The following is a 16,170-nucleotide window of genomic DNA, read 5'->3' as shown; positions in this document are numbered from 1 at the left end:
TGATACAAATCTGTTTGCCACTTTTAGTGAATGTGAAAGTGAGATTCTTCCAATCCACAACAGTAACCCCAACGAATGTAACCATTGCATCCCCAATATTACATCCACTCCCCCTAGTTCCAGAGGTAGAAAATCCTCTGTCACCTTCCAATCAGCTAATTGAATTTCCACTGCTTCACAAATGCCTTTCCCTTGTATAGTTGTACCAGACCCGAGTATAACCCCATAGTGGGCTGTTTCTTTGGTTGCTAATCGCAAGGCTTTCACTAACTTCTCCGAGATAAAATTGTGTGTTGCTCCACAATCAATCATCACAATAATCTCTTCATCTAACAATTTCCCTCTCACCTTCATAGTACCCGGATCGTTTAGTCCAACTACTGAATTGATCAACAGCTCTGCAAAAGTTTGGTTTTCGTTCAACACTTCTAATGACGTTAATTCCTTCTTTGCTGGCTCTTTTTCTTCAACAATTTCATACTCCTCATTCTCTCCAGCCACCACAAACATCCTCAGCTCGTGTAACTCCTTCATCTTACACTTATGGTCAGCTGAGTATTTTTCGTTACAGCGGAAACAGAGTCCTTTTTCTTTTCATGCTTGGAACTCTGCATCTGGTAACCGACGGTAATTCGCTTCCTTTCTAACTTCATTAGCATTTGAACTTCTTAAAGTTATCATCCGGATAGGAAAGGTAGCGTTTCCCTTGTTCTCCGAGAGAGAATTCCCTACTGTAGACTTACTGGCAACTGTAGCTTGGGGATTATGTTTCCCGCCAAAAGAACCATTCAAATTTGCTTTGTTCCTAATCAACTCTTTGTTCTCAACCAATTGTGCAACTTGCATCATCTCAGCTAACCCTTGCGGACTGCAGAAGGCAACCTCCGCTCTTATCCACGACAGCAACCCATTCATGAAGGTATCCTCGATAACGTTCTCTTGTACATCTGATAACAGAGCGACAAGCTTATCGAAGAGTACAGTATTCTTCTACAGACGTCTCTTGTTTAATCCGAAGGAATTTGCCTAAGATCGTTCCATCTCTACTTGATCAAAAATGGATTAATAGTCTTTCTTTTAAATTTATCCAGCTAAGAAACTTATCTCTCACTTCTTGTGAGCGATACCAGTTCAACATCGGACCGTCAAAACTTATGGTGGATACTAACATTTTTTCAGACTCAGTGAACTTATGGATTTGGAAATACCTTTTTGTTCGAAATAACCATGAATCCGGGTCTTCTCTAGTAAATACTGGCATTTCTACCTTTTTAAACTTACTCCGGTCCGTCGAAAGGTCATCGTTATCGGCTTTTCTCTCAACTCGGCATTCTTCATCATTTCGGTTCGTATCGGCCGATTTACTCGTCGATGCCTCCTTCTCCTTTCCTTTCGTGGATGCAGACTCGTGCGTAATGGAGTCTGTAGTCTTTTTGTTGATGATCGATCGCTCCTTCGCAAACGACTCCATAATTAACAGAAGCATTTGTTGCTGCTTCTTCGATTGTGTACGCATCAGGTCCAGATTCCTCGATATATCGCTTAAGCTCGCTTCAACTGCCGGCATTTTACTTATCTCCTTCTTCATTGTGGAAATCTCTTGATCAATCTGCTCTAACCTTTCTTTAATTATTGTTTGTACCATCCTTTGCCCAACGATCGTTGCTCTGATACCAAAAATGATGGAACTCCACCTTTTGGTATAGAATCTCTCTTTATTATTATATGAACAGACTAAAGTAGACAATCGAATTCCTTTGTTGATCTCCTCTCGAGATCCACAACCAATCTATTACATGAATTTTGTAATAATCTTTTCCCGCCTAACTACCTGTATTTATAGCAACTACTAACAGACTCACTCTCTCCTATTTCACACGTGCAAAGAGTGTGATTTATTTATTTCTTCTTTTATATACAAACTTAATAGGAGGAGGTCTAACAATATGCTCATTATATAATCCTAGTGTACTATGAGCTTCATTATTAACATATTAATAAAAGGCTGTTTTCTTTTTAAAAGAAATGGTGGTCAGTCATTGCGGCTTTAAAATTGGAAAGATAAATGTTTAATCAAAGCAAAGATCTATAAAATTGCTCGTTCTCCTTTTCTTTGTTCAACAAGTTTTTCTCCCTACGAAAATAGTGTTGAAAACTATAGAAATGAATATCCATCTGCTATTTTAATGTCTCATTTGAATTTGGTTCCAACAGTTGTTCTGCGCATGATAAGCTTTGGGTATGATTACCATTGGGCATATGACCATTCCCATTTTGATCAGAAGGTATATTTGCATTCATTCTTGTTTTCTTTTTTTGATAAAGATGACAATTTTCATTGAGAATAATGAAATAAAAAAGGGTGAACAGAGATCACCACTTAAACAATTCAACTACAAGAAAAGGCTTCCAACTTAGCAAAATGTTGTCAAGAGAATAGTTACAAAAATACTTCGATTTTAAATCTCAAATAGAAACATGAAATCTCACTAAGGACCAAATACCATAAGGGTTCTTCTCAAGACCTCTAAAAACTCTCTTGTTCCTTTCACGACAAGTGTCCCAAACTACAGCGCACACCCCTGCAAACTGTAAAATCCAGCCTTTCTCTTTGAGAGGTGGATGCAAAAGGAACTCCTCCAACCTAGTGCGGATTGTTCTCTGACCAGCAATCTGAATACCAAACTTCTGAAGAAAATAAGACCAAACAGGCTACATGTACTGATACTCCAAAAGCATGGGATCTAGGTCTTCCCCCGCCTTCTAGCAAAGAATACAACACAGCAGCCCCATAAGCTTAGTCATTGTAACAATCCTTTCCAAGGTATTCACGTGGCCTAACAAAACTTATCAAGTAAAGAATTTGATTTTCTTTGGTATCTTTATCCTCCAAACCTCACTAAAATAAATTTTCTATTGGGGGAGGGTTCTAATAACAACTTGAACAAAGATTTGCAAGAGAAATCTTCCGAAGGATTAGTCTTCCAAAGACAGAATATCTCTTCTCCCCTTTCTATAGTCGCAAAGCTAAGAAAGAAGCGAAGCCATTTCCATTGTCTCCCTATTCAATAGGTTGCGACGGAACCTCAAAGAAAAAGACATCGAACTTCCCACTCAAACCAAAAAGTCGCCGCAAAACCTGAAAGGAAAAGACATCGAACTTCCCGCCCAAACCAAAATGTTAGAGATCAAATGGTTTTAAGAGGACAATGGATAAAGATGAGGATAGATCGAACAAATTGGGCTATCCCCAACCCGCTGTTCTTTCTAAAAGAACATTTCCTTACCATTTCCCATGCTATTGCCTCAAGTAGAGAAAGAGAATCTCTAAGTGAGATATCCTTCCAGGGATGGCATGTGCCTTTAATCCCTTTTGCCAACCACTCAAGGGGAGTAGAGCCATGCTTGCTCACAATGATCCTATGCCTTAAAGAATCAAACTCAAGGGCTAACAAGGCTTTGTTACACAACCTTAAGTTACCAATTTCCAATCCTCCTCAATTCACATATCGCTCAACAACTTGCCAGCTACCAAATGAAATCCCCTCCCCTCCCCTCATCCATTCCTTCCCAAAGAAAATCTCTCATAAGCTTCTTGATGCTTTTGCAAACAATGTTAGGGTCTTTTGTTAAGCAGTAGTAAAGAGAACAATATGTTTATGCGGAAAACCCTAGAGCAGGGAGAGAACTACGATAAAGAGTCTTTTATTATTTTCACACACAAAGTTACAAAAGAAGAAAACTTTATATGTTTTAGCAAGCCCTAATACAAAAAAGGAAATAAACTTAGGATAAAGTAAAAGACTAAAATACCCTTGGGATTATTGGCTGTCAACAAAGCTTCTTATTTCCAACACTCCCTCTCAAATTGGGGCCTAGATGTCAATCAGACCAAACTTGCTAACACAAAATCCACCTTGGGAGCATGAATTGGGGCATAGATGTCAACAAAGCCTTAAGCCTTTAGAACCCTTAATTGGTTCCTTAGGAGTAACATTAATGAGAACATAATTGTTTACGTTCCTAATGTATCCCCAAATCCACATCTTCCATTTTTACCCAAAACCATTCTTGGTCAACACCTTATCTAAAAAATCCCAATCTACGTGACCATAAGCCTTTTCAAAATCCAATTTGAGGATAACACCTTTCTTAAGCTTGTTACTAAAATTCTCTATGGCTTCGTTGGCTGTAAGAGTTTGGTCAAGAATTTGCCTTCCAGCAACAAAAGCTCCCTGTGTCTGCAATTGGCAAGAACCTTAGCCAGAATCTTGTAGGCATTTGTGATGAGACTTATGGGTCTGAACTCCTTTACTCTCGGCTTTTTCTCTTTTAGGAAAAAGTCACAAGAAAGCTTTAGCCATAGATTGATTTAGAATACCTCTCTCAAAGAATTCTTTAAAGACTCCTTCCAGCTCACCCTTAATTAAATCCCAATAATCCTGGAAAAAAGCCATAGACAAACCATCCAGGCTAGGGATTTTGTTCCTTTCACATCCAGAAACAGCCCTTTTTATCTCCTCCAAAGAGAAGGAGCCACCAAATCCACATCCTCCCTAGAGGAGATGGGGCACCAACCAATGCCATTAACAAAAGGCTTATCTGTGACAATGGGCTTGTAGAGAGGAGAAGAATCTCTTCCCCAAGCTCCTTATCATTTTTAGTGTATTCCCCATTCTCCAAAAGCAGAGGGCCGATTCTGTTTTTATTTCTTCTACCGCTAGCCACTCTGTGGAAAAAAAAATGTATTGCAATCTCCCTTCTTGGCCCACCTTAGCTTTTTGACCCCAACTTACAAAAACTTTACGTATCAGCTCAGCAAGCTCCCCTTTTAAAGAATCTCTTTCTTTTTTTTAATATCCGAGGACCCTCCACTTTCACATTATCCAAATCAGTGGGAATCTGCATTCATTCTTGTTAATGGGAATTAACCTTTTTGTATGTTTCATTTGTCACTGTAGTTTGTTTTCTATAAAAGATGTTTTGTTTTTCTTACCAAAATCAACAATCATTAGTATTTCTTTACTACTTCTTCTATGGTCTCAGAACACACTGTCACATCTTAAGGGAAAAAGTGATTTGGTTCATGTATAATATATATTTTTTTAAACAGACACAAACTTCTTTATTAATGTAAAACTCAAATTACAAGAGAATTATACTATGAGAATAGTACAAAAACCTACAAAGTTAGGATCAAGAAGCGCACTTGGACGTCTCAACTAGATCGACACTCCCTTAGTGCCATCATCATATCCCATAGAAACAAACAGAGAAAAATATAGGTACCAAATAAACCAGAAGACATAGTCACAGGAAAACAAAACAGAAAGTAAAGAAAGAACACAAGGGGAATAAAACTGTGACAACAAAGGCCCCTACCAACAAAGAAAAATGCAGGGGATATACAACCCCAGAGGCCTCCAGAAAAGTACATTCCTAAAGATAACAAAACTGGAAGAGATTTCCTGGGGGGGGGGGTGGTGAAGGATGTAGAAGTCTCGAGTCTTCTGAGGATTGCATAAAAGTAGCCCAACTAAAGTGATTGATGGATGAAGGCTGTCCAGTTTAGACATAGATTCTGAATTGAATAATCCTTGAATTCCTTATTCAAAGGACACCAGGCTGCTGTGTTCCTCTTTGACATGTCCAATGTGCCAATCCAGCCCCTTTTCTTGTCGTGAAAAATTGCGCTCATTGCGCTCAAGCCATAATTCTGCCAACAGAGCTTTTACCATGTTTACCAAATCAGCCTCGGCTTCTTAGGCAGCAAAGGACCTCTCAACAACTGAAAAACATTGGAATTTAAAGATCCGTCAAAGGCCAGTGCTTCATTAGAAACTCCACGGTGAAACCATCCGGTCTGAGATTCCCTAAGTGCCTTTGACTGCCTTGAAGATTTCCCCTCTGAAAACCTGGTGACAAGTGACAAGTAGCGAATTCTGATTAATACTGACACAAGGTCAGTCTCTAATGTAAGGGATGCATCTATCCCCTGGAATCCTTTTATATAAGCCATCGAAAAATCCCAATAAAAGCCTCTCATTATCTCGAAATGACTTCGTTACTGTGCCTTGCTCATCCACCAATTCCGTGATTAAATTTCTCCTCTTTTTTGCATTAAGATATCTGTGAAAAAGACTGTGTTCTCATCTCCTACTGCCAACTACTTTAGTTTACTTTTCTGGATGCAATTTCTCTCTTCAATTCTGTAAACACTTAGCGAATCTGCTTGAAGGGCTGATTTTTGGGCCAACTCTTCATCGTTTAAACCAAATTGTTCAGCAATCCTGTCACAGGCTTCCAAATCCTTCAACAACCTGTCTTCTTTCTGCTTAAGGGAGACTTGCCACAGTCCTCTTTTGCTACGAATTTATTCAGCATATTGCAAAAAGACATCCAACCCTGCTGTTTTCTCCTGTGCACACTCTTAAATTGGAGTGACCCCCCTGAATAAGGCCAATAATCACAGCTTAGGACCCAACCAATCTTTGCTTTGAACTTTGAAATCTTCAATCTTCCTCCGTTCATCTCGCCAAAGTTTTGAAAATAACCGTCCGCTGGTCCTCTTAGTAACTTCGATAATGCTGTCAAAATCCATTGGAGATGGTTTTCAGAAACGGATAGAATTCTGCAGGCTTCCACATCTTCAATGTGAACACAACCTTCGTCATTCCAAATGCAATAGTGCGACTGACTTACTTTGCAGCTAACTACCTCCATTTTGTGTTTTGAAACTTGTCGGATTTGGCTGGAAGGAGACGCTGGCAACCAGATAGGGGAGAGATGGGAGGAGAGAGGAGAAAGGGGAGAGAGTACTTACCTTAGAGAAACTAAAGGAATTCCCGAATAGGCCTCTAGTTGGCACTAGTGCATTTTCTTTATGGTTTTAAAATTTATGATCGAGGAAAAACAAGGGAATCTTTTAAGGATAAGTTTGGTTGTCGAGTTTGCGTCTATTTGCACTAGAGTGAGTGTTATCCTATCTTTACTTCAAGACTGTCGATGAAGTCATTATTTTTTTCCTCAAGCATTTCTAATCCACTTAATTAGATCTCATTGTATCTCCTCTTCTAATTCTTTGTTCTTTTTAGTAATTGATCTTATATTTCTTAACAAGCACAAAATAAGTGAAAAATTCGGTTCCTCCTAACGAAAATGCATCCCCCCCGGAAAAAAATAATAAAGAAAAAGAAAAAGGAAAAAAGCTGTTCTTATTGTATACATTTTGATGAATGCAGAAGCATAATCAACGTTGCGAGGTTTGTAAATCAGGAGGAACTTGCTACCAACTTTTACAGGTTATTTGATGTTCACTGAAGGTTGAAGTATAACTTTACTTTTAGTTTTCTTAAAAAAAAACTTTATTTTTAGTTAGTGGATCATTAAATGATGAGGCCTGAGGGTTTTGTTTGATACGTCCAAATACTTGTCTTTTTACCCAGGAGAAAGGAGTCCAAGATGACAAATTTACATTTACCATATACCTCTGCTACTTGGTCTACGCGCCTCTTTATCTTGCTGGGCCAATTGTTAGCTTTAATGCCTTTGCCTCGCAGGTCTACCCTTATTTGAATGCTTCTGATTCTATCTTAACCTACCTTGCCCTTACATTTGCAGTTATGGTTTTGGTTCATTTTATTTTTTTTATTTTCAAATTTCACTCTGAGATCTTTTAGATGGAGTAATTGTTTCTTGTAGCTAGATGTGCCACAGAATAACTACAAACTTAGACACTTGGCTTGGTATGGTTTACGTTGGACTTTCAGCTTTCTCCTAATGGAACTGATGACGCATCTATTTCATTACAATGCCTTAGCTATCAGGTGAATTATATACAAACAAAGGTGTTAGCAGCTCCTTTTCTATTTGAACTGTGTAGTAACTGTTTATCTTATTTTGTCAGTGGTTTGTGGAAACAACTATCTCCATTGGACGTGTTCATTATTGGATATGGGGTAAGATCACAACACAAACGATTATCTTGATAGAAACTCTATGCTAATTACCCTATTCATGACATTTGTCTTAATTGGAATGTTTTTTTATTTTCTACATGTTTATTGAGATACTACAGAGGATTTCATTTGTATTGGGATGTTACGAGGATATGTCAACCTAGTTGAGATATCCGACTGCACTTGTTGATCTCAAGATTCTAGATTCTATGATTCATGTATTTTTTATTCTTTTGTTTCATTGTAATTGGAACACTAGTCTCTTTCCATTTCATCGCCATAAAGTTCGTTTTTGTTGCAAATTTTTTTTTTTACTTGAATGAAAGTTGTGAAGAATACATGAGAGGATTTCTCTGAAAGTTCAGTGCAAATTAAAACCCACTAGAAAACTGAAAGGATCAACCAATGATGTAACCAAGATTAATATGAATTTACTCTCTATCCTACCACATCAATCTTCCTGTCTTATAAATGTATCTTTGCAAGAAAGGACCAAGGAGATGTTGATTTTCACTCCTTTTCGTGAAGTCTTCCAGTTCTGACTTTGCTATGTAAAAAGTTCTCAATTGCAAAGTATGCTTATGACATGTTAGAAATAAGTTATATAAAATTAAGATATAAGGATTATTCTAAATTTTTGTGATTAAAAAAAAGGTATTGTATAATTCTCTTGTACTTTGAGTTATATATTAATAAAGAAGCTTTTCTCCTTTTCATTAAAAAATATGTATATAAACTTTTGTTTACATTGAATAAACCATGCCTTTTCATGAAAGTTGTTTTCATTACAAGAAAATAAAGAAAAGAATAAACCCGTTTTACATTGCATGCAAGTCACATTATATGTCCACGTCTGTAGTTCTGATGGTTTACTTTTGGAATTGTTTTGATGCATCAAATTATTGTCTTCAGTTCTAAGATTTTTGGAATTAGTCTCTTACTTTACTTTCAGCCAATCAATATAACATTTTCTAATTTATCTGGTCTAAGGTAGATATCTTCTATCACTCTGTGAGGCCTCCTATTATTAATGTGTACAAAAGAAAGGGCAAGAAAGTAATCCCACAGGACAGCCTGGATGGAAGAAAGAATTAGAATGGGATCGTGGGTAGTGGAATGTGCAGGTGGGCCCTACAGGAGAATGTCATTTGTCTTATTTAGAGGCTTGTCCTATAAATAGTAGCAGGGAGGGATCAGGGTAGGTCAGAATTTTATTATGATTATCATGGTGAGAAAAACCATTTGCGGCTGAGGAAGGCTACCCTAGTCTTTAAAGAAGGGGGGGTATGTTTTGTTGTTTTTCTGTTGTTATTTCCATGTTATTTCCTTTATGATCTTGTAGCTACTGTTATTTGACTCTATAAATATATAATTCCGGAGTGCTTCCTCTGTTTCTGCCATTAAAGTGGTAATTATAGTGTTATAGAAGTGAGGAATCTCACAATTGGTATCAGAGCCACGACAAGCTGGGAGTGATTACACGACTAATGGCGCAGCGACAAGTGGAAGAAAGGCTGGAAGGAACAGAAAAAGAAGTACTGGGCCTTAAGGAGATGATGCGCGAAATGAAAAAAACCATGGAAAGGCTGGCGGAAGAGATGAGAGAGAGCCAATATTATAAGAAAAAGGAGGAGTCAGGCACCTTCGATGGATTCGTCATGAAGCTAAAAGGCAAAATGGAAGAGTTGGATGTCACGGCTGAGGTGAACACAAACACAGTAGATCGGAGCAAGTACAAGAAGTTGGAGATGCCAATGTTCTTGGGAGAAAATCCAGAGTCCTGGGTATATCGTGTAGAGCATTTTTTTGAAATTAACAACCTCTCGGAAGCTGAGAAAGTGAAGGTGGCTGTGGTGAGTTTTGGACAAGATGAAGTAGATTGGTATAGATGGAGTCACAACCCTAAGAAAGTAGAATCATGGGAGGATTTAAAAACCCGAATGTTTGAGTTCTTTAGGGATACCGGACAGAAGAGTTTGGGGGCCAGGCTTATATGGATTCAACAAGATGGATCGTACAATGAGTATGTCAAAAATTTTGTGAACTACTCAGCACCCCTCCCTTACATGGCAGAGAGTGTACTTCGTGATGCCTTCTTGACAGGATTAGAACCGACATTGCAAGCAGAAGTGGTTAGTCGACATCCTCAGACGTTAGAAGAGTGCATGATGGAAGCACTACTGGTTAACGACTGCAATTTGGCTCTCAAATTGTCACGAGCGGAGTTGGGGATTCATAAGTACAAAGGAGGGGAACCAGCTAACACTAAGGCCCCAGTGAGCAACGAAAAAGGGAACCCGAGGAAGAATGAGTTCCAGATGAAACAGATTACCATACCTCTAAAAGGAAGTTATCAAAAAGGGGATCCACCAGTTAAAAGGCTTTCTGATGCGGAGTTTAGATCAAGGCTGGAACGGGGACTCTGTTTTAGGTGTAATGAGAAATACTCTCATGGGCACCATTGTAAGATAAAAGAAAAAAGGGAGCTCATGCTCTTTATACTGAACGAAGAAGAAAGTGCAGATGAGGGGGAAAACTCAGAAACACAAAGGGAAAAGATAATGGAACTCAAACAATTAGACACCTTAGAAGAAGCTGTGATCGAATATCGAACCATTACTAGTTTGACCACCAAAGGAACTATGAAACTGCAGGGAGAAGTAAAGGGAAAAGCGATAATTGTGTTGATCGACAGTGGGGCAACCCACAACTTCATTCACTATGAGTTGGTCAAGGAGAAAAGGATACCAATGGAAAGCGACACTCAATTTCGAGTTACCATTGGAGATGGCACGAGTTGTAAGGGAAAAGGTATTTGCAGAAGAGTCGAGATCAAGCTGGAGGGACTGACGGTAGTAGCTGATTTCCTAGCCGTGGAGTTGGGAAAAGTGGATGTAGTTTTGGGAATGCAATGGCTAGATACAACGAGTACCATGAAGGTACATTAGCCTTCATTAACAATGGTGTTTTGGATTGGAGAAAACAAGGTGGTTCTCAAGGGAGATCCCTCCCTCGTTAGAGCTGAATGCTCATTGAAGAGAATAGAGAAAACATGGGAAACAGAGGACCAGGGATTTTTAATTGAATGGCAGAATTATGAGACAGAAAATGATTTGCCGATGACAGATTCCTATTAAACCAGTACACCGACTTGTTTGACACACCAAAAACCTTACCACCCAAGAGACCTATAGACCATCGTATCCTCACATTACCGGAACAAACGCCTATCAATGTATGACCATATAAGTACGGCCATGCTCAAAAGGAAGAAATAGAGAAACTTGTTGATGAAATGCTCCAGGCAGGGATAATCAGACCCAACCATAGTCCTTTCTCAAGTCCCGTGCTGCTGGTAAAGAAAAAAGATGGTGGATGGAGGTTTTGTGTGGATTACCGAAAATTAAACAAAATCACAATAGCTGATAAATTCCCCATACCCGTGATTGAAGAATTGCTAGACTAACTACATGGGGCCACTGTTTTTTCAAAACTGGATCTAAAATCTGGTTATCATCAGATTAGAATGAAAGGTGAGGATATTGAGAAGACTGCGTTTCGGACACACGAGGGCCACTATGAATTCCTGGTCATGCCATTTGGGTTGACGAATGCCCCAGCCACTTTCCAATCTCTCATGAACCAGGTATTTAAACACTTCCGAAGACGTGTACTGGTTTTTTTTTTTGATTATATACTCATTTACAGTTTGGACATAACTGAGCATGAGAAGCACTTAGGAATGGTGTTTGCAGTATTGAGGGATAATCAGTTGTATGCTATTCGAAAGAAAGAATTAGAATGAGATCGTGGGTAGTGGAATGTGCAGGTGGGCCCTACAAGAGAATGTCATTTGTCTTATTTAGAGGCTTGTCCTATAAATAGTAGTGGGGAGGGATCAAGGTAGGTCAGAATTTTATTATGATTATCGTGGTGAGAAAAACCATTTGCGGCTGAGGAAGGCTACCCTAGTCTTTAGAGAAGGGGGGTATGTTTTGTTGTTTTTCTGTTGTTATTTCCATGTTATTTCCTTTATTATCTTGTAGCTACTGTTATTTGGCTCTATAAATATATAATTATAGAGTGCTGCTTCTGTTTCTGCCAAAGTTGTAATTATAGTGTTATAAAAGTGAGGAATCTCACACACTCCTCTTGTGTCATTTTGTATAATGAAAGTTTTTTTTTTAATAATTTTTTATTTAAAATTTTTATTTTTAATTTTATTTAAGAAAATAATACAATAAATAGATGAGTGAAAATGAATCCAAAACTGAACTGTTTTCAATGTCAATGGCCTGGAGTTGCCCTCTAGGATGCGTTCTCTATTCCTTGAATGATTGAATTAAGTATTTAACACTCTTACGGCATGACATTTTTACTGTGACAGGTCTTAAATTTCATGTGGCTAAAGTTTTTTCTCATATGGCGATACTTTCGCTTCTGGTCCCTGGTATGTGACCTGTTAGTGTTGCATGTACTTTTTTCCATAGAGACATTGTGTCAATCACAATAGCATTATCTACTTTCTTTGACCTTCTTCAATCTAAGTCTTTATTGATTGGACCCTCTTATTATAATACCATGCACTTCCCCATCTCAGGAATTAGGACTAAACTTGCAGTCCTTATCGGTTTATTATTCGTTTTTGAGTGGTTCATTTATTTCATTATTATAGGTATGCGGCATTGATGTCCCGGAAAATATGCCAAGGTGCATCAATAATTGCTACAACTTAGAAGGATTCTGGAAAAGTTGGCATGCGTCTTACAACAAATGGCTTGTCAGGTGTCGACCTAGATTCTTGATTTTATATATGTTTGGATCTTCTATTTCTTTATCTGACTTGAAAGTGTTTCTTGTCATGTCATTTAAGGTATATGTACATTCCTCTTGGGGGATCCAAAAGGAAAGCATTCAATGTCTGGATCGTATTCACATTTGTTGCAATCTGGCATGATTTAGAATGGTAAGCGGAGCATTCATATTATCAGCCATGGTCTATTCAGTGATTTAAGATGGAAATACAGCTTATGTATGGTTAATATTCCATCGATGCAGGAAGCTCCTATGGTGGGCATGGTTGACATGTTTATTCTTTGTTCCTGAAATGGTCATGAAGTCAGCAGTGAGTACGTTCAAGGTGATATTTCTTTTCTTTTAGTTCATTTACAGCGAATCACTATATTAACCTCAATATTCTTACGTTATTCTTTTTCTCATTTAGCTACAAAATCAGTATTTACTGTACAGAAGGATTTGGGGTTTGTACTCTCTTCTTGTCCGATCTAAAAATCATTGCAAAGTATGCACTGTAGGTGTGCGATGAGATACAAGAATATATACAACAAACAGATAAAGAAAGGGATGATGTTATAAGTGTACTCAACCGAGCATTAAACTGCAAATCCCCGATAACGTAATTCTCTTTTCACATGCAGCTATTTCCTAAAAGAGAAAAATAATTCTGCTGTCACTTCAGGGAACAAGACACGGCGCAGACGTGATGACACGCAAATTTCTAAAAATGTAGGAAACATTCTTTGAGGGGGAATGGAATAATCAAGTTCAATTAATAATGCTTGAGGAATTAATTTAAGAATAGTATTTTGACAATAAGGACAACAGACTAATAAGCTCCTCTCTCTCTCTCTATATATATATAAATATTCTATGACAAATTAACAAGGATAAACGAAATAACCAGGTTCAATCAATAATACTTGATGAATCTTTGTAGATATGTCATAAACGAAATCAGCTGCAAACTGAGAGGCAGAGGCTGGAAAAACTTGCAAAGGAACACGGATTAAGGTTGAGAAAGGATAGAGGAGAGAGGAGAGAGGAGAGAGCATATTGGGGGAGGGGGTATGTGCCGTTCCTGCTTTATCCCTCTCCGTGCTCTCTTTTTTTCCTGTTTAAAAAATGTGTGCAAAGGGAGGAAGGAGGAGGAAGGGAAAATAAAAGAGAAAAGTAAGGGGCAAAATGGAGGCACCCCCATTGATGGAAAAGGAAAGGTTGGGAGGAGGGAGAAAGAGGAGTGGAAAAGAAAAAGAATGAAAAGAACATTAAATCTATTATTTTATTTTTAAAAAACAAAGAAATTGTTTCCTTGATAAAATTGGATTGTCACATCTGTTTTATTAAAAAAAAAAACTGATGGTAGGGGCCAAATATTGGGTTTGTAGATTCAGATATTACAATGCTAGTAAACTCAAACTTCGAGGACCTAATCTGCAGTTTTCCTAAAAAGTCATATATATACTTCGTATTTGTAGATATCTTATGTATAAAAATTATTTGAAGAAAATATGGCTAACCATGTAAATTTACTAGTAGATATATTTTTAAAGTTGAAGGGGCTTACTTCCGAGCCTACAAATTAAATTATTCTTTGGCAGAGACTTGAAAGAAATGGGAATGCGTATTTTATTACGTTTTGGTGTCTGAATGAAGGTCTTTCCATTACTATATTGCTTACTATTGTCATTGCTAGTCGGAAAAGTCGTCTGTTACCCAAGTTATCTTGGCAGTTGAGAATGTTTTATTTTCCCCTATAGTTTGATTCTTTCATTCTTTATAAAAAAATCTTGTTTCCTTCAAATTGAAAATGTCTTAGCAACTCGATCTCTTATTACTGTCGTTATCAGGCTGAGAGTGCTATTACAGAGTTTGTTGTTCGAGAACTTAGTGCAATTGCTGGTGCCATCACAATCACTTGTCTCATGGTACGTCCATTGCTATCTTATCAGAGTTTTTTGTCATTTAGTTCAAGAGAAGCTCTATGTTTTTTTAGTTCAATACCATGTAGGGGTGTGGGGCTTCGAACCTTGTCTTATGAACAATTCAAAGTATATACCTTAACCAGTTGATATATACTTAGGTTGGCATTTTATATGTTCCCAATTTGATCGATCATAGTATTTTTGTGGTGTCAAATATGTCTTTCAAGAAAGGGAATCAAATACTGCATTTGCTTATGTCATGTAACCTAATGATCTCCTTTATGCAGGTTGCAAACTTAGTTGGATATGTTATTGGACCATCGGGCATCAATTCTTTGGGATCTAGATTCCTGAACAAACAAGGTTCATTCTTAGTAACGCATAAGAATCTTTCGTTCTTTTATTTTTTCTTGTGAAGCAATTATCTATTATAAAAAAAGAACTTATAAGCCATTCTGACCAAACGGAGTAACAAATTTTTACAGGATTTCCTGTTCTTGGTGGCATGTTTGTAACATTTTATGTGGGGACAAAGGTAATGACAAAGATCCTCTCATTCTTTTGAAAATCAAGTTATACCGTATCATATCCAATGTGGAACTTTTTGTTCTTCCGTTTATTTATTATTATTCTTATTATTTTTTGGCAGCTCATGTTTCACATTCGCGATGCTGAACGGAAGTGGTAATAAGTGTTTGTCAATGATATTAGACAAACCCTATAGCGTGAAGTGCAAGAGTTCAATTTTGAAGCTTGAAACATCGACAACGGTATGTGAGCATATGATACATGATGCAGTAGGATTAATTTGCAACGATATTCTTATTGAGGAGTTTCGAGACTTAAGAAATTTTTAAAGGGAAAATATAATTTCAAGAAATGAACATATGATTATTGTTCTCACTTTTCATGTTGCAACTATCCTTATCATATATATATAAAGATACATACATAGCTACATACATATATACATGCATAGATACATATACATATGGATGAATTATATTGTGACCTTTAGATTATCCTTTTATTGAAGATTTGAAAATTTAGGACACTGGGGTTTCTCTATAGGTGTTAGGCATGGTCGGAACGATCCAACAAACAGAGATGGTAAACCAAAATTGTTCATATCAAACTCGGTCGATTGGTTTTATGAATTTTATCGCCGTTGGAGTTGCTGGAGAGTTTTTTGACTGGCTGATCAATGAAAACTAGGGAATGATGGTGCTCGTAGCTGCAAAGTGTAGTGTTCTGAACTTCCCTTAAGATTAATATAATTTTGGTTAATTAATAAAAAATGCTCTTAGATTTTGTAGCTTGGGTCAGAAATGTTTTAAACTTTCAAAAGTTTTAAATATGTCCTTAAACTTTCGAAAATGATTCAAGAATATCCTTATCATAGTTTTAGATGGAGATTGTTGAAATTTTGTTTTAAAGATAGACTTATAAACTATTAAAAAGTTTTATAGACATCTTTAAACTTTAAAAAG

The 16,170-nt window shown here is 37.4% G+C and overlaps 2 protein-coding genes across 15 annotated transcripts in view; both read left to right on the top strand.

The window, feature by feature from the left end:
- LOC103496244 (membrane-bound O-acyltransferase gup1) overlaps positions 1-15,995 on the top strand; it is a 28,429-nt gene extending 12,434 nt beyond the window's left edge. For 9 of the 14 annotated variants that reach the window (XM_008458028.3, XM_051091605.1, XM_008458026.3 and 6 more), the window contains 13 exons: positions 2,215-2,285; positions 7,242-7,301; positions 7,446-7,559; positions 7,702-7,826; positions 7,907-7,958; positions 12,346-12,408; positions 12,634-12,743; positions 12,832-12,924; positions 13,017-13,098; positions 14,606-14,683; positions 14,968-15,043; positions 15,166-15,215; positions 15,330-15,642. In XM_008458028.3, coding sequence (XP_008456250.2) covers positions 2,215-2,285; positions 7,242-7,301; positions 7,446-7,559; positions 7,702-7,826; positions 7,907-7,958; positions 12,346-12,408; positions 12,634-12,743; positions 12,832-12,924; positions 13,017-13,098; positions 14,606-14,683; positions 14,968-15,043; positions 15,166-15,215; positions 15,330-15,368 — 1,013 coding nt within the window. In that variant the 3' untranslated portion in view covers positions 15,369-15,642. Of the gene's footprint in view, positions 1-2,214; positions 2,286-7,241; positions 7,302-7,445; positions 7,560-7,701; positions 7,827-7,906; positions 7,959-12,345; positions 12,409-12,633; positions 12,744-12,831; positions 12,925-13,016; positions 13,099-13,182; positions 13,375-13,396; positions 14,574-14,605; positions 14,684-14,967; positions 15,044-15,165; positions 15,216-15,329 lie in introns of those variants that run through there. The other 5 variants (XR_539111.3, XM_008458023.3, XR_007824773.1 and 2 more) reach the window with 5 other exon arrangements.
- LOC103496243 (uncharacterized) lies at positions 9,062-11,482 on the top strand. Its single transcript, XM_008458022.2, has 2 exons — positions 9,062-9,242; positions 9,365-11,482. The coding sequence occupies exon 2, from the start codon at positions 9,446-9,448 to the stop codon at positions 10,904-10,906; it is 1,461 nt and encodes a 486-aa protein (XP_008456244.2). The 5' UTR covers positions 9,062-9,242; positions 9,365-9,445; the 3' UTR covers positions 10,907-11,482.
- Positions 15,996-16,170: the final 175 nt, after the last annotated feature.

The sequence above is a fragment of the Cucumis melo genome, chromosome 11 (assembly GCF_025177605.1).
Source record: "Cucumis melo cultivar AY chromosome 11, USDA_Cmelo_AY_1.0, whole genome shotgun sequence".
Taxonomy (NCBI): domain Eukaryota; kingdom Viridiplantae; phylum Streptophyta; class Magnoliopsida; order Cucurbitales; family Cucurbitaceae; genus Cucumis; species Cucumis melo.
This window is presented reverse-complemented; position numbering and strand designations above follow the sequence as displayed.

Bases quoted from the DNA above. Each gene is read 5' to 3' on its own strand.
- LOC103496243 (XM_008458022.2), top strand. From the start codon at position 9,446: ATGGCGCAGCGACAAGTGGAAGAAAGGCTGGAAGGAACAGAAAAAGAA.